Source organism: Branchiostoma floridae, chromosome 7 (genome assembly GCF_000003815.2).
Source record: "Branchiostoma floridae strain S238N-H82 chromosome 7, Bfl_VNyyK, whole genome shotgun sequence".
In the NCBI taxonomy this organism is placed as follows: domain Eukaryota; kingdom Metazoa; phylum Chordata; class Leptocardii; order Amphioxiformes; family Branchiostomatidae; genus Branchiostoma; species Branchiostoma floridae.
The window spans coordinates 12738675-12761706 of NC_049985.1; the positions used below are offsets into that span (position 1 = coordinate 12738675).

The 23032-nt window shown below is 40.1% G+C and overlaps 1 protein-coding gene and 1 long non-coding RNA gene across 4 annotated transcripts in view; one reads left to right on the forward strand and one right to left on the reverse strand.

Moving 5' to 3' along the window:
* LOC118419016 (hepatic leukemia factor-like) overlaps positions 1–23032 on the forward strand; it is a 30520-nt gene that overhangs the window by 1893 nt on the left and 5595 nt on the right. The window contains exons 1-4 of one of the 3 annotated variants that reach the window (XM_035825236.1): positions 5687–5946; positions 12182–12303; positions 17195–17408; positions 22813–22929. In XM_035825236.1, the coding sequence (XP_035681129.1) occupies positions 5829–5946; positions 12182–12303; positions 17195–17408; positions 22813–22929 (571 nt within the window). In that variant the 5' untranslated portion in view covers positions 5687–5828. Of the gene's footprint in view, positions 1–5686; positions 5947–12181; positions 12304–17194; positions 17409–22812; positions 22930–23032 lie in introns of those variants that run through there. The other 2 variants (XM_035825237.1, XM_035825239.1) reach the window with 2 other exon arrangements.
* LOC118419017 lies at positions 1636–5569 on the reverse strand. Its single transcript, XR_004831581.1, has 3 exons — positions 5484–5569; positions 3616–3655; positions 1636–3212 (listed from the first exon to the last, which is right to left on the reverse strand). It is a non-coding gene; the product is annotated as an uncharacterized LOC118419017 (long non-coding RNA).

The window sequence follows — 23032 nt, forward strand, 5'->3', positions numbered from 1 at the left end:
CTGTGTAAGTTGGTCAAATAAATCTGTCAAATAAAAGCTTACACTTGCCAGTATAAACTCCATGACATGGTTTACTGGATATGCGAAACAAGCTAACAAAAGCCCTGAATAATCACCACTAAATCAAAGCTTTTATGACAACTGTTTTGTCCATTGTGATTCAGTGATTACCCTTTACCTGATATATGATTGTATTATACTCCTTTTGCGAGAAAATAATGGTTTAACTGTACTTACCATTGATTTGATACTTAACAACATTGAAGTTGTTTGTTTTTCACAATCTTTCTATCTTCCCCTCTCAACTATCAGACACCGAATTCTTAGTATCTTTTTGTCAAAACATTTCATGGCTGACACAGTCATAGTTATGGGTCAAGATTGCCACCCTTTTGTAATTTGATAACCACAATGTTAAATCACCCAGGGCTATCTCCTATACATGTTCCTCCATTCTAGGATAGAAAGTTGCCTCTCGGGACAAATAAAAACTTAACCCAACTGGCCAAAAAATATGAACTTCCCAACATGAAATTGTTGAAAGTTTTTATGAAAAAATGTGAATGAGACAGAAAAATATTCAAAGCTGGAGACAGCCCTGGTTTGTTACAACCCTGATTAGTATTGTGTTATTCATAGTTCCCCATGGAAACCCTCTGTTGGCAGGAGTGTGTCAGTGACTTGAGAAACAGTATTGTTGGTTTCTGCAGTATGAAAGGTCTCTGTTGCAGTTAAGTGTTTGGCATTGATGCGTAACTATTCTGATTCATCAGTGTACGTCATACTCGTGGGGCCAAAGCTTTGTATCTGTTTTTTGCCATCATGGTGTAAAATTCCTTGTAAATCATCATCATCATCATCGGCATTCGCATTGGCCAAGCATTAAAAGTTCATGTCAGATCAGCCTCAGTTGCTGCTTGTGTGTGACAATGTCTCATGTGGCTACTCAAGCCCAGGGCAGTACAGAAAAGTCTGGAACACTAAAATCTTTATAGTGCAGTGAGGTGGGTGGTAAGCAAGGGAGGAGGAGCCACTCTTTTTGTTGCTGTCTCTTAGTGGGTGTGCCTAAACACCACAAACGACCACAAACGACTCAGAAACACCACAAACGACCACAAACGACTCTAATATGCAGATGGGTCAACAACCTTGTGTGGCGCTCCGGAGACATTATTTATACATTTATGAATTTAAAAAATGCAGCAAGTCCTACGTATTCACCAGTGATTTCGAGTTAGTCCGCCGGTTTCAAGATCGAAGCGCTGTCAATGAATGCATGCTTGCATTTGAGGCTGAAAAACACTTAGTATACAAGTATTATAAGTTGACAATGATAGAATAGTGCCATGCTATAATCTATGAACCAACAGCTTCCATAATTTCATCGCCATGTCGTCTATGGAACCGAGGAAGGTATCGAGAACTTCCCCATGCAGACCCCTAGCACGGGCGATCCAACATGGTGGTCAAGAATTGCTTCGATCTTGAAACCGGCGGACTAACTTAAAATAACTGGGGAATACGTAGGACTTGCTGCGTTTATTTTAAATTCATGTGTAAACAATGTCTCCAGAGCGCCACACAAGGTTTCTGGCCCATATACACTGCATATTAGAGTCGTTTGTGGTCGTTTGTGGTGTTTAGGCAGACCGTCTCTTAGTCTCTGCCTCACAGCGTCGGTGCTGCTCCATGTAAGTCAAGCGAGTGAAAAAAAAAGAAAAATTCAGTAAAAAAAATGCTGCTATATAATCCACAGGACTAAACATCCAGTCCATTCTTTCCCAGGCTTGACTTGTCCTATGTTCACCACTAGCAAGACTGTAATAGACAATTAATGCCATTTCAATCTTGTTTAAAGAGGGAACAAGAGTGTTGTGGCCCCATGCCCTGACCATGTGCCCCTTACCCTGGAGAGCAGATCCTCTGGCAACCATAAATTTCTGATTGACCAGGGATGCTCTTGGGTGACAAGAGGCCACAGTTTGGTTTGTTTTTTTCAGAACAGGCAAAAAATCAATGTACTATGTAACGTTATGTCATCCACACAATTAAGTCAGTGTGGCCTAAGGTTACATAATAGTCCTACCACCCAAAGGTTACAGTGTAAGGTTCAAGGACACTCGAACAAGCTGTCAAGTGATCAAAAAACATTACAGATTTATGACTCAAAATTTATGACCCACCATGCCCTAAGGCACATTAAGGTATTGTTCCTTTACACACTATAAAGAACTGTCACCCAGGACTATAAGGTGTTGTATGACAAGTATCATACTACACTTTTTTATCTTCGTAGACAAGGTTGAATTTTGTTTTATGTTTGTATGTGGATGGACGGTATACATCGAGAGTGCCTGGATAGATAATCTTGACATATAAGCCATATGTGATGAGACCCCAAAATGACTAGATTTAGGGATGGCGAAGACTTGTGCTGGAGGCAACCATGGTCCCTGACCCTCTTGATGAGGATGAGGATGGGACTTCATGTAGGTGAGGTGAGGTGAGTGCTGCTGTGGAACATCCGGTTTTGATATCTTGTGTTCTGGACCTGCTACCAGGTTGGGAGTAAATAGTTATTAAGGAAGAGAGAAAATGGTGTAGGTTTTTCTACCCCTCAGGGGCTTTTGGGGAACTACTGGAGCCAAAAGAGTAATTCAAGAAATTTCAAAGGGGTTGGATTGTGAGATTGTGAGAAAAGGTTAGAAGGGCATTCTTGGTTAAGACAAGACTGCTATATTATTTTGGACAACTTCTGTCATCTGGGCATAGAAGATCACATAACTGATATGATTTAAGAAAATGGAGCTGTTTTGCATAATCAAAAAGAAACACTCAGCAATTAAAGGTATGATGTGTAGAACTCTAGTTTACCAATGTAACATTTATGATGTCCAAATTCTAACAACCCAGTGGGTCTTATCTTAACCCAGACATATTGTTTTCCATACCTGCCCTACATGTCATTCACTAGGGAAACAAATTGGGGAAAAGGTGCTTTTTTTTTTACAAAATTGAATTCAGAGATCGATGCAGGAAGAGCAGAGACTGCCCGTTCAGGTGATCGATCTCCCTGTCCCAGAAAGTGAGTCATGGCCATCCATTCCTTTGCATGTCTTGTCCTGTACATGGCTACGTAGGTCAACGTACTGTAGGTTACATGCCTGGATTGGATGATTTTGCTATGGTTCTGTGGCCCATGATGCCAAGTCCTGAGAACATATGTAATGCAAAGACATTTATGAGAATTTTCTGTACAATCTCTTTGCTCTTTGTTAAAGCAGTGTTACAGATAACAGTAGCACTTTTGCTTAATGTAGCTGAAATGATTCAAAGAGGACTTTCAGGACTATGGGTATGATGGCCACAGGCAAAATACGAGAACAATTGATGATGCAACACTGAAAGAAAAGTCAGTGATTCGGAAAAAAATCGTGTCACCCTTCAAAGTGGCGTAAAAAATTGGATGACTCTCTAAACTTAGACATTTTGGTCAAGGCAGTTTGATAAGGGGTCATTGAGGTGCTTCAATGCACTGGCCATCAGTACTTACTGTGGAAACCTGCTGGTTTCAATTGATTGGTTTTCTGAATCTTAGTACAAATGTATCTGTACCTGACTTGTTAGGAGACTGTCCCAGAAATGGTGTCAAGACCTAATGCACATAGAGATGACAGTGTATCATGAGTCACTGCTCGTCCGGTTGGCTAATTTATATGAACATATAGAATACAACAATAGTACTGTAAATGCAGAAAATTTCGCGGTGGATTAATGTTCGTGGTTTCGGGGCGGCCGATTCACCGCGAATTTAAAACTACTGCAAACATTTTTCCATAACAGTTAGAGACTACAATACATGGTGCTACCGCAAACTTAAAACCACCGCGAAAAGTCCATTTTCCCGCTACTGCGAAATTAAATCTCCGCGAACTTAAATGCATTTACAGTATTCCGTATCACCTAAGGTACCAGCCCGACCGCGGGTAGGATCGGCCGAAGGGTCATTCGAACCGCAGGTGGGCTGGGACCGAGGGTGATGGGGAATACACCATATTGTACTTCATTCATAACCATATCACACCCATCTGAGAAAACACACCTGGTCCAGAAGTTGAGAAATTTTGTGTTTTTTAACTACTAGTAATTTGCAATGTCGGGTAATACAGTAGTAATTCCAAAGTCCAAATCTAGTAACGTTACAGCATGACACTGGGGATTCAAACAGGTATTCAGAAATTCAATTCCCATTTCACTGAATCCCAGAAATATCTAACACCAGAACTTATCAACTACGTAAGGCCCAACCATTCCAATGGAAGAACACTGTACAATTATGCAACCACATAGTCTACAAACTGGAGCTAGAATAAAATGGATTCTAAGCTACAGGAAAACATCACTTCAGTCTATCTTTACTATTCATGAACACTCCCTTGAAAGTGACAGTGATGGCAAACCATCATGCATTTTGGAACACCGAAAAGTAATTGATTAATTAGTTAACATTACAGAAACCAGCTAGGAATCTCATCAAATTCATTCTTGGGTCTGAGCACAACCTAGTAGTAGAACTGGCCGCGACACTCTTTTTAACAAGTTACCTGTAATGAACATGTATATCATCCGATACCTGTGACAGGTTATCTCCAAGCAGATCTCTATTGGGCAAAACAGTAGCCATAGGCCAAACTATACTCTCCAAGCAGAGGTTAGGCTCAGGCTGTTTTTTAAACTTTTTTTTAGTCGTTTTTATCGGGCTTTCTATTTTTTTTTTAATACCTTGCTGTGTCAAAACCTGGCTGCGCCAGCGTACTTCAAGAAAAATGACAAAATAGAAAGCCCGATAAAAACGACTAAAAAAACGTTAAGAAAAACAGCCGGAGCCTAACCTCTGCTTGGAGAGTACCAAACTACCCAACTGACCACCGATGGAGATCAGAAAACAGGTGCATTTAACAACATTGATAGCTTCAGATTTGTAAATTACATTTGTAATTGGCAATGCAAAATATTTCAAATAATGTGGGATCTATTAGTTAGCCTGCATCCACCATTGTTTACCCTAACCAAGGAGGTTCCTTTTTTCAACCTCCTTGCCCTAACTGTACTGTAATGTTTTGCTTCCACCTCACTCCAATCCGAAAATTATGTTGTCTCCCTCCGGCATCATTCCTTATTGACTGAAATGCGTCAGTGTTGCCTTGGCTACCTGCTGGCTAGTGCTGCTGCCATGTTGCCTTGATAAATATGTAGTGACTGAGAACAATTTCATCTTCTCCCAGACTTGACCCAGTAAGAACAAGATATAAGTTGTTTATTTTATAGCGCCCTTGATGTAACCAAGAAAACATCAAGGGTAATGTCGTCACGGGATCGGGAATGAAAAGCACAGCTTCTTCTTCTTCTTCTTTCGGTTGTTGTGCAGTGACTTCCAATTTCCCCAAATCTATCCTATCTGTTATTATTTAATGCCCACCTACCATCCCTGAAGACCATATCAGTGCCCCTACTTGCATATTCAATATGAGGGGGCCTGGACTGGATGGAGCAACATACACCGGCCAACAAATCCGCATGGCTGGCACGTGAGACGCAGGAGCTGCCATAGAAACGTCAACACTAACCGCGAACAGCTGACCAATCAGCTGCAGGTTCATCACCTCATGAACATAATTTATGAAATCTTCCCAGATGGGCGGAGTTACCCAGTTTTCCTAGAAGTACATGATCCAGCCTGCACAGGTACTGCAGGTCGTAAAATATCGGGGTCGTCTTGCACGTTGCTTTCTCCATTGCAAGGGTTAATTGCTTGTACCGTGAAGAAGATGTCAACTGGAACATCGGCCCGGGTGAACATAGCGGCGAATCTTGGCGGCATGACGCTGAAATCGCTGCTGGAAAATCCCAGCGTTCTGAAGCCGCCTCCGGAGCCCAACCAGAATGGTGAGTGTTTTTCTGCTGAAATTCCTGGTCGGGTGCAATGTGTCGTGTGTCTGGAACTTTCCAGTGGACAACACAGACATGCCATAATTCGCCACCCTAGACAGGTCCGCTCCTGGCGACAGGAGGAAGGAAAATGTCGGCTGCATATATCTGATGGAAATCAGCTTTCTGCTGGCCAGCTCGTGATTTCCATCACTGTTGACATCTTGTTTTCAGTTTGTAGCTTTCACCATAATTTGGCGGGTGCGTTATTTTTGCCTTCACACGGCCTGTCCATGGTTCGTGTATTACACGAGCGCATCCAAAATGTAGAAACATAATAACGATCGACAACAGTCCTGTTCACCATTTTTGTTTATAAAGTTTAGCCAGGATGTTGTCGAGCTGTCACGCCTGTCGGCTAGACCAAGTAACGTTAATATCAAACATCTGTGAGTAAATTGCCCAGTGTCTCCCCATGGACCACACAGGCATTCGCCAAGTAGGGGTTGGTGGGGAAGATGATGAATTTGTCTGTCTCTCACATCTCTGTTGTTGTTGTTGATGATGTCTTTGTTTTACGTCTATTTCTCGGCAAGAAATGGACTCCTTGGTGCTTCTAACAACTTGAACGTTACTCTACTCTACTCTTCTCACTGCATGGTGCTTCTTAATCTTAGTTGACAAATTTTCATTGGTGCTTAATTGCCTCCTTAGCAAATCTTTCCAAACCTCTCATTTTTTGAAAGCACTTCCCAACGTTGGTGAGTGCAGACAGAAAACTGGAGATATGAGGTGCTGGGCATAACCTTCCCCACCAACCTCTGCTTGGAGAGTAGCAAGGGCAGGGTCAACATGCCAGCTCTTGGGCTCCAGGGCCAACATTGCCTTTGACACTCAGCCCTGAGGAAGATTCAGACAGTTTCATGAAATGTTGCTCTTGCTTCTAATTGGCAGTGATTCTTTTTCACTGGATTGACATATGGTTCATTAACCTGTCATCGTATACATATACAGGAGATTCAAAAATGATTGATGACCAGGAGTTTCCTGCAGTGTAGAGAGTCCTGAACTTACATGTATTTCAAAAGCATGTTTAGGAATTGCAATGAAGGTTTGAAACTGAAGGTAGCTGTAGAATCTATGTGAAATAATGTAAGAATAAGAAGATAGATCATAGGGTTGAACCTACTTGGATGTTTATTATCCTGGTCACAGTAAGGTCCCATCATCTCAATCCACGCATCGATTTACACAGTCAGGTTATTCGTCAGCAGGCAGGGAACGTCTGGAGTTGGAAGCAGAAAGATGCATCATATTCAAACCTAGTCTGGATTTGAGACTGGGCTGGGGTCTGGTATCCAGGCTAGTTCAAACTCAGCAATTTTGCTTTGGGCCATGTCAACACAGCCTCACTACGGCCTGTACTATCCATACTGATCAAAGCTATCTTTTTTTCCATCAAGTTATAGAGTTGGCAGAGTCCAATCTGTTTAGTATTCAGCCATGATCAACAAGAAACGGAGGGCTCCCTTGCCCATTTGCCTTTAGTTTGAATTGCTGTAATAATGATTTGGACTAATATGAAATTAATGCAACATACCAGTAGTTTTTTTTCTATTCCTGATGTTGCTTTTTTTCCTCCCTCTTGAAGTTGATATGACCAAGGAGACCTTTTTATCGACATTTCTGGTAACACTTCTGCCGCCTTCAACCAGTTTTGTTCAACATATTCATCTGCTCTGTTGCCCGTAATTCAGAGTCTGCCAGACTACAGCGCATGTCAAGCCAGTCTAGCGACCTGAAATTACCAACGCCCCCGTTTGTAATAAAATGAATGAAGATTGCTGAAACGTCATTATCAGACTTGTTATGCCACTGTTACTGTGAAGTACGATATAGAGTTTAACTGATAAGGTTGGCAGGAAATCATTTCTGTTTTACTGACAGCTGGGCTTCCATACGTTTAATTTTTACAAAGACTTGCCATGATCCTCCCCACCAAAGCTGTGTAATCTGATGCCTTGAGGCATGGATTGCTCACAACAAAGCCTCCAGTACACTGACTTTGTAAACTGAAGGTCGTTTAAAATGTTTTCCAGGAATTTGGATAATAACTGATTCAATACACAGTGGAGAGGGAAATTGGTGCATTGTGGGAGCCGTTTCAGGGTTCTATGCATTTGCTGAAAAACATTCCAACGTCTGAATCGGCTTGAAATTGCATGGCTGCTGTTAGTATATTCTTGTATTGTGATAAAATTTTGGTGGGCAGGGAGGGGATAGCTTCTTGACGATTGAAATGACAGTTTCCATAATCCTCTCGTTATTTTTGTTGCCCTCCTACTCCTAGTTTTCCCCAAACAGGTGACATATGTTACTCCATGTACAATATTTTGTCCAATTTTATCAATTTCTTGCATCTTTAATGAAGTATGGCATGGAAAACCAGTTGTACAACGTGTCAGAACAAGTAATAGTCACAATTTTCATGGATTTAGAATGGTTCAATTGAATCTTTATTTTTAGAAACCTAGTCAAAGGTTGTCATATCAAAGGAAAAATTGTATGCTCTACTGCAAACAAGTCTTTTGGTAGGTGTCCTTACGGATTTGAGGAGTGCTTTCATCTTAAGGCCATTCATGTAGCCACACACCTGGTGTCCTATGTTCAGAGTTAAGTGATGTGCAAGGTTGCCTACAACAGTACATAACGTGTCTCTAAGAATAGCCTGTAAATGTCATCAGTATATATATATATAGAGAGAGAGAGAGAGAAATGTTGACTCTTCCACAGTGTGGTTTCTGAATGGAAGATTTTGTTTTAAATGGAAGCAATACAAAATGATACAATGCTCCATTTCAGTAAGGGCTTAAACTTTAAAGGATGTTTCAATTTAAAGGCATGTATGCAATTACAGAGAGAGCAACAATGCCCTGCCTTAACAGAATGAGAGTTAGTATAAGACTTGAAAGAAAGAAAACAAATTCCCACATTGTTTGTGCTAGGTGTCATGCATGTTGTCACACACATATCTACATAATATCTTATTCACTTTATAATAAGTTTATTCTTTTCACTTGGCTTATATTTTGCACCGTGATAATGTCAGCTTGTTTTACATCGTGCTGGCAGCATCATCTGATGGGACTTTAACATTTGAGTGTGACTTTAATTGAAGGGTAGGATAATAATAGGGGAGTTACTCCCTGTCTTGTGTGCCCTAATGCCTCAGCCTCAGAATTTCAATTGCTTGTCACTAAAAGGTTGGAGTCATAATTCATAAGTGACAGGCGGAGTCCAAGCAGGGGCATATACTATATACTTATAATATATATTATAGAGGATGGATCCAAGTTCGACTAGGAACAGAATAAGGTGTGAGCCAGCCTTTGTGACACTTCAAATTACGACACCCAAAAAAAAGTTTTGTGTCAGGCATTCCATATCAACAAACTCAGAATTGACAAAGGATGCCAAAGAGCTTAGTATATAAATACAATCTCTAGAATTTGTTTGGCTGTCCTTCAGTTACCATGAAGAAACCGATTGAAGAGTATGTTTGGCAATAATTCAGACCTATGATCTGTCATGTATGTTAACACTGTAAATGGGGGATTTAGTATCACCAGACCTGGTAGATGGAAGAGAACTAAATGTAAGACTTGTTTACATTAACTCTATAATTCCACCAGATGCCATAGTGCTGCCTTAATCAAGAAAAAATAGAATTTAGAGTGATTTAAAGAGATGTGCAATTGCGACATCAGTAATCCTGAGGTTTATGCACTTAAGATGCTCAAGACAATCTTCAGAAGGCCTAAAAGAACTTTTTATTACTGTGGTATTATGGCACCCAGTGGAATTGTTGTTAGTGTCATTAGTCATTTAAAAGTAGTGGCATAGGTAATCAGACCATTTTTTAGATTACACCAATAGCCGTTCCCGGCCAGTGCGCACCAGACATCACCTGTTCTACAATGTGCAGGATGAACATGTTGGAAAACGTGACTGACTCACAGGCCAAAACAAACACTTGAGTCAACATGACCTACATGTACTGTAGCAACAATAGGTTAAATCTTAACTAGGTATGCTAATTAGTATTGGGGTCAGCTTGTGGTCATCCATACTATAGGTTAGTGACCTCTTGATGGTGTTGGTATGACTCACTGTATTGTAGAGTTTTACTAATTCTTAGGAAACTTTATTTCTGTAACCTCTTACTTAAAAGTTAGTTACACACAATCTTGGTTGCAAAATTTATGCAGTTTCTTTGTCAATTTGATTATTTTCTTTATCATTTCCTGAAAAACTCAAATCAGCCTGTTAGAAACATTTTGGGTTTGTTTATATTCAGGTTTTACTAGATGACAATGGAAAACTTTATCCATAAACAAGACCAATAACAGGTTCATTGGGGTCCAGGGACTTTTGGGACTATATAACAACTAAAAGGTGTAAGGAGAATGCTATGGGAGAAAGGCATTTGCTGGCAAGTAGAAACTTTTTATAGCAGTTAGTTCTCACATGTTAAGGTATTCCACCTGGCTAAATTGGCATTTTGAACTTCTAATATTATTTTCTCATTATTGAATTAAGAAAGAGAGAATAGAGCCGTAACGAATATTGGTAGATGGGCAAGAAAGAATTCTAAATTTGATTTTTTTTGGCCATATTGATGACGTCATCAGGTTTTATTGCCCCTAATATTATTTTTTTCTATGACAAAATACAGCAATTTGGTACATACGGGTTGGGGTTTTGTGCGCGTTAAAATTTGCGCGTTAAAACTTGCGCGTTAAAAACCTGCGTGTTAAAATATGCAAATTAGCTGATTCCCTGGGGATTTGAAATTTTTTTGCAGTTTTAAACTTAAAAGCTTGAAGAAGATAACACAAAATGAAATTAAGTATCATATTGTTGCATTCTAGAGTACAAATATCCCTTTCCAGGAGTTTTAAAGTGATTTTTAAACGTTAAGTTTTAACGCGCAACAAAGTTTGATATTTGCATGTGAAACAATCTGCTTTAGAAAAGATGAAATGAAGCGTGTAGAATGGAAAAAAAGCCTCAAGCAGTTATATCTTATGATATAAAGCCTCACACTTGTCATTTTTCCATGTATTTGTGTCTAATTCAAGTGATTTTGAAATCTTCTGGATATGCAAATTGACCTATTCCCAAGGGACCTAAAAATTAGTGGCTTTTCAAACCAAAAATTCAGGTAACAGATGTAAAATCATATCAATATTATAATGGGGTCACATTTTTCTGCCTAAGAATTTCTCAATGCCCAACTTAATTTTTTAACGCGCAGATTTTTTACGCACACGCAAATTTTTAACGCGCAGAAAACCCGTTCCCGTACATACCACTGCAATGAAACTATGTATTTCATGTGCATAATGATGAAAGCTACAAATTCATGGTTGTGCAAATTGACATCTACTAATGATCTGTAGTTATTAAAAAATGATTTTTATTAATCAGATTTGCATAATATATGACTTCAAATACACACTTTTGTACCAAAATATGAAATCATTTCATTAGGTAGGGCAGGCTTGCAGATTTGCCAAGCACGATTTATATGAATTCATTCAATTCAATTCAATTGTTCGCATGCATCATTTGTTGATGCGTGGCGGCTACAGACAGTTCAGACAGTTCTCACCACGTTGTTCTGCACTGGGCATAGACAGTCCAGTCGGATCTGGGGACCCCCAGCTCCTGGAGTGTGTTGAAGACCTGATCTTCCCATCTCCCTCTGAATTCATCATCAGTCAAAATCACATATGTTGCAATTTGCATTTCCTTTAGAAAGCTATTGTTGGATTGCCTCAATAATTCTGCAAATTGTGTCCAAAATCATATAAAATATGTCTGATGATATGTGTGTCAACAGTGTGCATGTTCCGTCATTAGCCACTAAGGTATCATATATTTATCTCATTAATTATGGAAATTAGGCATGAAAAGTAGTTCCTGGTTTGCATTTCATGTACCCATTAATGTTGCCACTTGAACCAATTTTGCAAGTTATATCTGTAGTGAGTATGAAGTTGCTTTAGCAAAACTGAAATATAAATTTCCTCATCAATTATGCCTAATCTGCAACACAACTCTGCAATAGTTCTTAAGCTTAGATAGCTAAATCCTGTGTGAGGTATGTATGATAGACATTGTGTATACTTTAAGTTTAAAACTTGTTTTGAACATGATATTCAAATGGTATTCTGTATTATCCCTACAGCGGAAAAAGACCGCAAGCATTTCGACTGGACCAAGGATGCAGATCCAACACTTATTGCCTCTGCGTTCCTGGGGCCGAACCTCTGGAACAAGACCATCGCAGTCGACAGCGACGACTTCAAGGTATGCAGTTTATCAAAATGTTTTCTTCTTCTGGCCCAGAAGTCTATGATTGATAAGATAATGCTGGACAGATTTGTTGAGCAAGAACAGCACAACTCCTCACAAGTTGTTGTATGAGGGCCCCCAAGGGGGGGTACCGACAACGCTCTACGCTAAATTCGGGAGGGCCGGCTACGTAATACGCTAAATTATGGACGCTTCATTACGCTCTACGCTAAATTACGAAGTTTCCAAATGCATCATGCAAATTTTTATTGTCTTTTGTCTGAATTCCACCGACGGCAGAACACGTGAAGAGGAGATCTAACAACTTGAACTTATGATTCCATCAACAAGACTCAAACAGCTACTTAGACTATAAAAAAGCGCCCGTCTTGCTGGCCAGAGGCGGCGACAACAAATTTCTTATGTGACGTAATTTTCAGCACTTGTAGCATCGAAAGCGGAGGCGCGACAATGTTAGGGGCGTCCGGGGGTATGCTCCCCCGGGAATATTGTGAAATCTTGACCCTCTGAAACACTATTTTCTGCATTTCGAAGGGCAAACTTTGCTCACAAACTAAGCTAATTGAATGGCATTTCAATTAGAAATTCACAAGGTTTTAGCTTTGTTTAAGCTGTTGAGGACAACGCCCCCAAACATCATTTTCAGATTTCGAGTGCTGAAACTAGTGAAAGCACGAACTGTCGCAAGGTACGTACGGGAAAATCTTAAAATTTGTACCCTCTGAAACACCATTTCCTGCATTTTGAGGGGAAAATTTTGCTGGCAGACTATATGCTCAATGTAATGACATTTCTGTCAGAGAGAAGTTTTTGAGGGCGACGAGCGCTGGAGAGTCGTGAGCGCCGGAGACCCAAGCCGTCGCACAGAGGCCAAGGCCCGCCCAGAGAAAAAAATGAAATCTTGACCCCCTCAAATACCATTTCCTGCACATTTTGCTTGTTTAATAAGCTAAGGTCGGTAAAGAAATTTCTACTAGTTGGGAGCGACGGTCCCGCAACATATTTTCACCATGTCCACTGCCGAAGGGGTGAGCCAATTGCAATGAAGGTCCGGCGAAATTTTGAAATCTGGACCCTTTGAAACACAATTTCATGCATTTTCACGGGTAAACTTTGCCGGTAGACTATTAAGTTTAATGAAATTTTGATTATGCTTTACGAACAATTCATATGAATTACGTTTTACGGTAAAATCCGGTTAGCTTCTACGTAATACGTTAAATTAAAGGGGCCAATATCGCTCGACGCAAAATGCACCGATTACGCTCTACGTTGAATTCGAGCGGTCCCGCTACGGAGTACGTAGAATTAAAACCGCCGATTACGCTCTACGGAAAAGGGCTTGGGGGCCCCCTTGTATAGGAGCCTTAGCTTTGCATGTCAAAAGGGACACCTTCTGGTTGGCAAATACTACTGCACTAATGATTTTGACATGGATCAAAAGTGCCTCCTACCAGTTATGAGGGAGTTGCAGTGCTTGATCCTGATAAGGCCAAGGTAAGCAGGTTGACGTTGAAGCAAGATTAATGCTTGAGATGAAGGGGAATGGTTTTTGATAGCTGATGATGCATCAGCTTAGTTGAGCTGCTGGTTCCCTTTGTTAGAGTCTCTGGAATATGATGCTGGTTGGAGCTGCAGCATCTTTCAGGAGGAACGTAAAATAGCCATGCCCTGAGCTTGTCACAGCAGCCTCATTACTCAAAGAAGTACCTACTGCCTGTAATAATACAACAGCAAGGTGAATGTCAAACAGCTAGCACTACAGGTTTTCCGCAGTTGTTAACAGTACCTTTGTTGTACAATAGTGCCACCTTGTGACTAGTCATCATCACTGCATCCAGTACTGCAACCACTTTCCTCATACTCATAGGTCAGAAGTGCCACCTACAAGTTGTAAATTGAAAGCAGGCAGCTATGTTTGTTTTGTTACATCTTTTATTGTTGTTCCACAAGATATTGCACTGGGTATGGAAGTTTTTTCAGAAAGGGTCGACAACAACGTACATGTATTATCACTTAGGCCATGTTGATTTGATTATATGGATGACATCCTCTGGGAACCCTAAAACTGAAGCAAGCGTGCAAATAAAAAAAAAGTTTGGCCAAAAAAAGTTGCCTTCTGACATTATGAAATTAAGTGGTCTGGAAGGTTGAACAAATGACCATATACAGAGTATTGAATACCTAACAATAGATTCTTTACTTTTTTATTTTTATATTTTCTTCTTTGACCTTGGAATTGATGCTGTGTTGCTGATATTAATATATGTTTTCTGATATAGATGTTTTTCATCCACAGCATATATGATAATTGCTCCTTTTGGAACTGCTTTGTATCATTTAAAGCATGTTTGAAAGCTTATTTTTATCTTTGGTAACAGCCGAAAATTGATGCACGTGTGGATATCATCCATAAAAATTAAAATCAAATCAACATGGCCTTACAGATAATGAGCTACCAATTTGTTGTGATTGGTGTCTTTGGTATCCAGGAAGAGGTTATATCACTATTCTGTCGTGGTCGATTCTGGAAAAGAAGACTCCTTCTGTCAGGAGGTTTTGAAATGAGTTTGTGCTATCTTCAGCTGTATCTCATGATTGGTTCGGTGGATCATTATGTACTTTAGCACATGGATAAGCGGTACCTGTGTGATAATGCACCTTGTTTTGTTTACACCGCAACTTTCTTTATAGGAAATTTAAGAGATCATCCCAAAATTTTGAAACAGTCATTGAAATTTGTGGGTGTGCGCTGAATTGAACTTCTCCAAGCAGATGAGGGGTTTGTCTTGCAGCTTAATTGGCATAACAGCTGCCTATCAATGAAGACTTCATGCCAAGCAGATGTTAGGCTTTCTGCACTGCATTGATAATTGCTTAGTTTTATAGTCAACAGTTGATATTGATGGAAACGGCTGTTATAGGACACATAACTCAAGAAGCTATGGATAGACTGTCCTGAAATTTGGAATGTGGCTAGACCATGTCCTGTCAAAGAAATGATTGGATTTTTGGCCCCGGGTAGCTTTCCCTTGTTGCAGCAGAACTTTCAGTTTTAATATTTCGTGTTCTGAACAAGCTATTGTCACCATTTTTGGGGTGGTAGATAGCTCTTGTGCTCAGGAAAAGTAATGTAGCCTAGGGTCCTCTAGCTCTTTCCTTGGAACTGCAGGGTTTTTCTAATTGTAGACTGCAAACAGGATAGTTCAAGAAGAGATAAATAGATTTTTATGAGCACGTAGAAACCAATATAATGATTTGTGAAATGAAAATTAGGGCTTAATTTGCATTAAGGACAGTTTATATTTCATTTGTGCTAAAACACAGAAACTTTATACTTGTTCATATGTAACTTGGTTCAGAGGAATATTTATCAATATAACAAAGATAATGCAAACCTAACTTGCATAATCAATGAGATGATTATATTTAAAACTGTATTTAGGGATATAAAGTCAACGGACAGTGGTTTCAAATGGTAATATTTTTTAATACTGCAATTTGGAACCCGGACCGTCTGTCAACTCAGTATCCCTAAATACTGTGTTTCTAAATATAACTATACATGTTTCTGAATAAATATTCATTGACATCAAGTCAGTGGACAGTGGTTAAAAGATTGCAATTTGAAACCACCATCCTTCAACTTGATATCCCTAAATATCCTAGTTTTTAAAAACTACTGATTAGGGTTACCCCACAGATAAAGGTGAACTATAAGTATAATTGCTTTGTATTATATATCAATATTTCATAAAGATCATAAAGCTGCTATTATTTTCATAGTTATGAATAATATTAGCATCAATCTGATATGGGTTTCTTGAACTCTTAGACTTGTTTTTGTTTTTTGTTTGGTCTCTTTTCTTTATAAAACAGCATGTTTCCTTACTGTTTCTGTAGTAGGATTTGGGAGGTTAACGGGCAGGGTTGTCAGCTGCCCCTTGCCCTAGAAGGGATAGAGAACACCAAAAATAATGTCATAGTTTTAGTCAAACTGTTTTTTTATCCATCAGTACACGTGTAATTTGCCAAGTAGGTCAATAGAATTGATGAAAGTCTCCTTTAGTCAGAAGTGGCCGCTGGGCACAGGAAACCTCATTAGTACTTGCGTCATCAGGTGGTGGTTGGGCTGTGCCATGATTACATAAGCAGGGGTGAGAGGGAAAAACATTGGTTCCCCTTTAAAGTCGCTTTCTTTAGGGAGTTTTGTTGACTCAGGTGATTAGTTGGCAAGCCACGTGGGTTCATGTTATTGCAACATGCACCCCTGTTTTCAGTACAAATTTGGTAACAACAACAAGGACATGAAGTATGGTCACCTTTGTTTGATGTGACAGCTAACTACCTACGCAGAGTGTATCTGCCAGATCATAAAGCTGCTAATTGGCTGGCAGGTTTGTACGTAGTGGGGTTGTGAGACGTGCGGTGCCAGAGCTAACTAAAGACAGTGCGTAACAGTGCCTATCAGAAGACGATCGGCACTCAGTTCAGACACTGGTTGTACTGGAAGGTTGACCTCCAGTGCCTTGTTGCTTTGCATGTAAACAGGAGAGTGTCTCTTTTGAGGACAACTTGCAACTACCACTTTCCAGGTGTCAAAAGATCCTCGCACCGGACCATAATTTCAGAGGCACGATCGCTTGGAATTTGGGAACGTTTCTAAAGGATAGGAGGAGTTGTGCTGTTCTCTTTATGATTACCATCGGGAGTTTTGTATTGTGTACTTTCATCCTGACAATGTGCTTCAATCCATGGTGGAATGGAAAGTGACAAATGTATTGAACTATATCTTGCAATGGAAATGTGATGTTTCAGGGTGTCCCACAGGCATTGGACAATGACATGTTTTTTACGGGAAAGTGTGATCTTCACAAATCCTTAGGATTTCAAGCTCGAGTACATGGACTTGGATGAGTTTCTGGCGGAGAATGGCATACCGGTGAGTCACGAGGATGATCATTCGGCCAGTCTGCCCACAACTTCGCAGACTGTGATGCAGCACAGCCCCCCTCCCACCTACACCACAATGACAACCATGCAGCCCGCAATGGCATACGGACAGCACCCCACATCACCCACTTTGGACCTGAACAAGCGTAAGCATTTCTACCACCCTGGCATTCCCACACAGATGATTCCTACGATCATGATGTTGCCTGGTATACAACTGCCCATGTCCCGTCATGAACTGGCCAATATAGATAGCCACCACACGAACCTGACAGCCCTGCAGGCTAGTCATAAAGCACAGGCAGAAGTACTGTACGCGCACAATTTGTCCATGTCTGGTGTATACCAGCATATTCAGTATAGTCTGCAAGGAGGCATTGATCAGGACGTACCTGCACTAGACCAGCGTTCTCATAAACCAAAAACTAGGTATCCAGCACCAAACTCGAAGTATAACAGTCACAGATCTGACAGAGACGTATTACACAGTGAGAGTACGGGCTCCCATAGCCAGTACCATCACGTAAATGGTGATCAGTTATGCCATAAGACACGACGCCCGCCCCCTTTGATCATGAAACTGCCACCAACCCATCTACGTATCAGCAATGTGCGCTCCATGGCTGATGCCAAACTCCCCCCGTGCGAGCTCATGCCACGTGGAGAAATAGATGTCAAACCGCTCGTAGGTAGCCTTCTCCCGCGGATGGAACAGGATCGACCAAACATTCCCCATGACACAAATAGACCTGTTATAGAACAGAATGAACATGAACGGCCACCAGAGAAACTCTCCTCCATGTATGTTAGCTCTACCGTTCCTCCACGTACTCTCTCACGGTCCAGTTATTATTCGACAGAAGCTTGGTCAGATGCTGATTCAGCCGAGCCTGAGGATCTCTCTCTATGTAAGTACATTGTACATGTTCAAATATTGCGGATCTTTAAAAAGTCTACCATCTTTGGAAAAAGTTACTTGCAAAATTATTCCCTTGGTGTTCCTGGCTCACGAAAAAAGTAGCTACAACGAATTGGAATTATACAGTTAACTTTGATGAATACTATTGTCCTAAAGTAAAGAAAGAACGCCAGATGCTGTGCTTTTGATAATTTATCTTCAGGTCTTTCTTCTAGATCTGTAGGCTGAAATGCATTTGGGAAATTCCACATATATTTGTGGTATGCAATCATTATCCAACACATGAAAGTACAACAATTTGTCATCTGTTGACATCCATATGAATCAACTTTTAATCATGTAAATATTAATGGATTCTCTATTCTTAACAAATTCTTCCACTTCATGGAGCAGAACGAGTTTTGCATAAAGTGTCAAAAAAGTATAATAAATCACGCTGCTTACATGAGCCAGATCCTTGACATTCAATGTTTAGTTCATTAAACTAAGTGCTGTGTTCAGTACAGGAGAACTGTTTTCCCACCACCCCATAACTTTCAAGTCATACTGTGTTCAAAGTTTGTTTGTAATATCATTTGACATCACCACTCCATTTAGCATGCGACTTAGGTATTCTTGTGTTCAAAATAATTCAAACTTTAACAATATTGTCTAACAACCCTCGTGGTAACTTGGAATGGACTCTAAAATGGTTACAACATTATCAGCAGCACTCCTTTAGATGTTAAGATTTCCTCTGTGTTTTTAACGTTTCACAATGACCTCACACCACAAGATCATCATACCTGGAACATAGTTTTGGACTTTCATTGTACTGCTATTATTGTTTCACACTGGAACTCATGTATACTGCAAACTTCTGATTTTCACTGTCGTTGCTCCAAAACTAAAGTGCTGCTGCCACTTCCAGTACTCTATTCATAGTTCTACTATGAGCCAGAAAGCTGTTCAACCAGGTGCAAACTAAATGCCATGTTAACATCTGTTACCTTGCTCCATAAATTTTTGTTCTATTCAAGGCTTATCATCTGCTTTTATGATTCAAACCCAACCCCAAAAGTAGAACAACAGCTAAAAGCCTCCATTATTGTGTTTTAAAACATGCAGTTTGCTCACAAAAGTAAAGTTTGCTTCTGGTCATTCTTTTCCTTATTTTGTAACTGCTGTGCATCATCAAGCACATTTAATTTTCAAGATGTAATCGTACAGTAAGAAATAAAAGTTTTACACCCCTCCATCAGCAATCGGTCAAAACAGCCATGACGTTTACACCAAGGTATAGGTGTGCCTTGGACATAGGAATCCAATTACACGTTTGGCGTACAGTTGATACTTGACAATACTATACGTAAATTTGCAATGTTTGGCAATTTTTAGATTTTTGGCTCCTGTGCCTTAGTATTACAATCCAGTGACCTGAAATTTGGAATAGGCATGTTTTAGTTATATCCGCAAAGCTTACCAATTTTATACCAAAACTGTACATTTTTCACTCTTGTGCCCTGGTATTTCAACCGAATGACCTGAAATTTGGTATAGACATGCCTGGGAGATATTCCCACAGACCGTCTTAATACAAACCTCAGAATGATTTTTCTTAAATATTACGGGGCATTTTCAGACCAGAATGTGTATTCTGGCAGAGTCCTTTTTTAAATTTTGGAACAGTCCATTTTTACATAGGGAGGGAATTGGTGTGAAATATGCTGTCTTTCTCGCTGGCAAATGAAGGCCTTTCTATCTTCATAATACTAAGTATTGGATCAATGTTTCTGTGAAGTAAAAACAAAAACAAAATGTTGATTACTAGTAGTTGAAGGACTCTAACATGACATTGGTTACAGTCTCAGAGTTACTCTTTCCCTAACTTCCCCTTTCAGCTTACTTGCATAATATAGAGCATCTGCCGTGTGATCCTGTCCGTGCTTAACAGTAAATTTAACAGTAAATCAGGAATACTGACAACACCTACATTTTTTCTTGTGTGGGAACTAGTTAAATTGTCAGGTGTCTGCTAAATTGCTAGTCTGCAAACACCAACACAACCTGACATACAGTGTTGTCAATATCTCATTCCTCCACATGATGTGAGAAATTTGTAAGAACTAGTGCTGCATGGAATTAAATTGACCAGTTACACTTCACAAATAATTTCCCTACAGTGCCTTAGCAAGCCAACAATGATTAATGAACTAAAATAGCTCGCTATGCCTCACAGAAAATTGCAGATGTTCAATATACTGAGCAAAATTGCAGATTCCTTTTTCATGATTTAAAATAAAGATCGTGTGTTTATGCAAATGTTTCTCATAGTTCATGTTTCAAGTAACCACTACAGTACTCCTACATATTGATTTCACTACATTTTTGTTTATTGCCAGTCAGAATCTTCCAAACATAAAAGGATGTCTGCATATTTTCTGGACTTTGATGACTGCTACCTGGCAGTACAGTTGTCCGAGTTGTACAACATAGTGCAGTGGGCGGGGCCTGTGGTGTTTGTCAGGAACAGCCTATTATTGGTAATAAGGAGATCACGGTTCATGTCCGGGTAAGAGTTTCCTGAAGGGATGTAAAATGAAAGTGTCGAGGATGTGCTTCGAGCATGTTACAACAACCTCATTACTGAGATAAATGGCTCAAAAAAGAACAATAAACAGCCATCACTTCAAGTACCTGAGAGTTACCAACCTAGGATTGATGTGTTCAAAAATTCGTATTTTCCCAGAACTATCGTAGAGTGGAATTTGTTATCACCAAGCACAGTAATCTTCTCTGGATGGTTTCAAAGAACGCTTGCAGATAGATGGGCAAAAGTTAGGTGTGACGGGTCCTTCGGTGTAATATAACCAGCTGCTGCCGCGCCGCGTGCCTGCGAAGCTGGTGTGTTATGCCGAAGGGCGGCTATATAGATACAGATACAGCTTTGCATGATGTACTGGCTGTGATAAAACAACAGGGTGAATAGTGCCGCACCTGTAGGTACCTTACACTACATAAAAATCTACATGCACCGGTGCACCCACAGTCAATAAGGTCGGACTGTCAGCTCCAATTTTGGGTCCAAAAAATCTCCTATACACCCAGCGGCAGTATTTCAAGCCCTGATAAACCCAAGATTTTCACTTCACTCTGTTTCTGTATTATGTGCAAATTCTTTTCCTCATGACAGCTGGTCATCAAATGTTTGTATCAGATAGATTTTAATTATTGAATGCTAAGTTCAATATGAATAGCAACATACACATGTAGCTATGTGAATGTCATAAAAAATGCGTCATAGACACAAATTAAAGCCCATAAAAAAGCAGGTTCGTGCATACAGTAATACAGTGTAGGTTTCATCACCCTGTCAAAAGTTCAGTAACAGCTGATTCAAAATGCATAATACTGAGTGTACCACGGTTGTATATATAACAGCTGTAGGTTTTTTTCTGTCCATGTTGTTAATTTTCATTGTTCAGTCCGTCATTTAAAGCTTACAAATAAAGTTTAAATTTATTGGACGGATGTCTGTCCCTACAAGCAACTTCTACAGAGGGACAGCTAGGTCCTGGACACAGCCCTGTACTATACATGTCCCTTTTTATGTTTCTACTGTCCACATTCCTGAGCTGATGGCATTGACTGATAAATCTAGACAATGTTTTATCAGTTATCACCATATCTATCTCTTGCATAATTAAAGGAAAGTAGTCTAGCTGGAAGGACTGTATTGTCCTGATCGATTGTCATCTTTTTACTATGAATGAATGTCCCAAAATGACCTCTTCCCCTGCCAGTGTCAGGACCACTTAAAATGTACATCAGTCCATAACGTGCACATGGAGAATTGATAGTCATGTTGTTGTCAAATATTGCCAGCAATAGTTTACATAACAATCAAGACTTCAAAGTCCATGGACCATATGATCAAAGAAGAAAAAGAAATTTGTCACCTGTGTGCTATCTACACAAACAAAATGCCAGCAACACAATTGAAAGTATATATTGTACATGAATTACCTACATGGGAAAAGTATACCAGGCAACACACTTGTACTCATTGCATTGTAAGTTGTTGGTTGTATACTGTCTGGTCAAATTGTTGTGACCAGTTGTTATGTATCTTTTTTTTTAGACTGTTTATTTTTCCAGCATCTTTCGATCTTGGGAGGCCAGAGTATCCACCAAGATGTTTTCTGTCACGTTTGTCCTTGGTTGATTTTGCATCCTTAACTTTCAGATGCTATTTTCATATCGTGCCATATTTCAGGTCATGGAACAAGGTAACATCTTACTTACTTACTTACGTAGGCCTACTGCCCATCCTTGGGCATAGGCTAGGAACTAGCTGCCTCCATCTCTGGCGGTCCTGGGCCATTTCTTCCAGCTGTCCCCATGTGTATCCAGACTCCCTCACATCCGCCTCCAGGCTGCATCTCCAGGTGTTTTTAGGTCCTAGTGGTGAAAGCCAGACAAGGTAACATCTACAGTAACCTTATTTTTTCAGAGTGTAAAGAAGTATCTGAAGGATGTTTCAAAGGATTCTGATCAAAGGTTGGGAAGGTTCCCAGTTTGGCAACCATGCTCTCTTAGTTTTACTCTGGTACGAGGAGATTCTCCCTAAACTTGAACATCATTTTCTGCAGCTTCCACCAGTGGCGGCCACTACAGACAGCAGCTCTCCCCCACGCCTGGGGTCAGCCCGCCCCCTCACCTCACTGCTGATGAGGTCATGCCGAAGGTGGATGTCAGCTTGGACCCAGGTGACTCTCAATTTCTTCATATCTAGAGCTGTCAACATTTTTGTTCCCACTGATTACCCACATGAAAATGGAAGTATTGTTTTCAGTCTCTGTGTTTGATTGT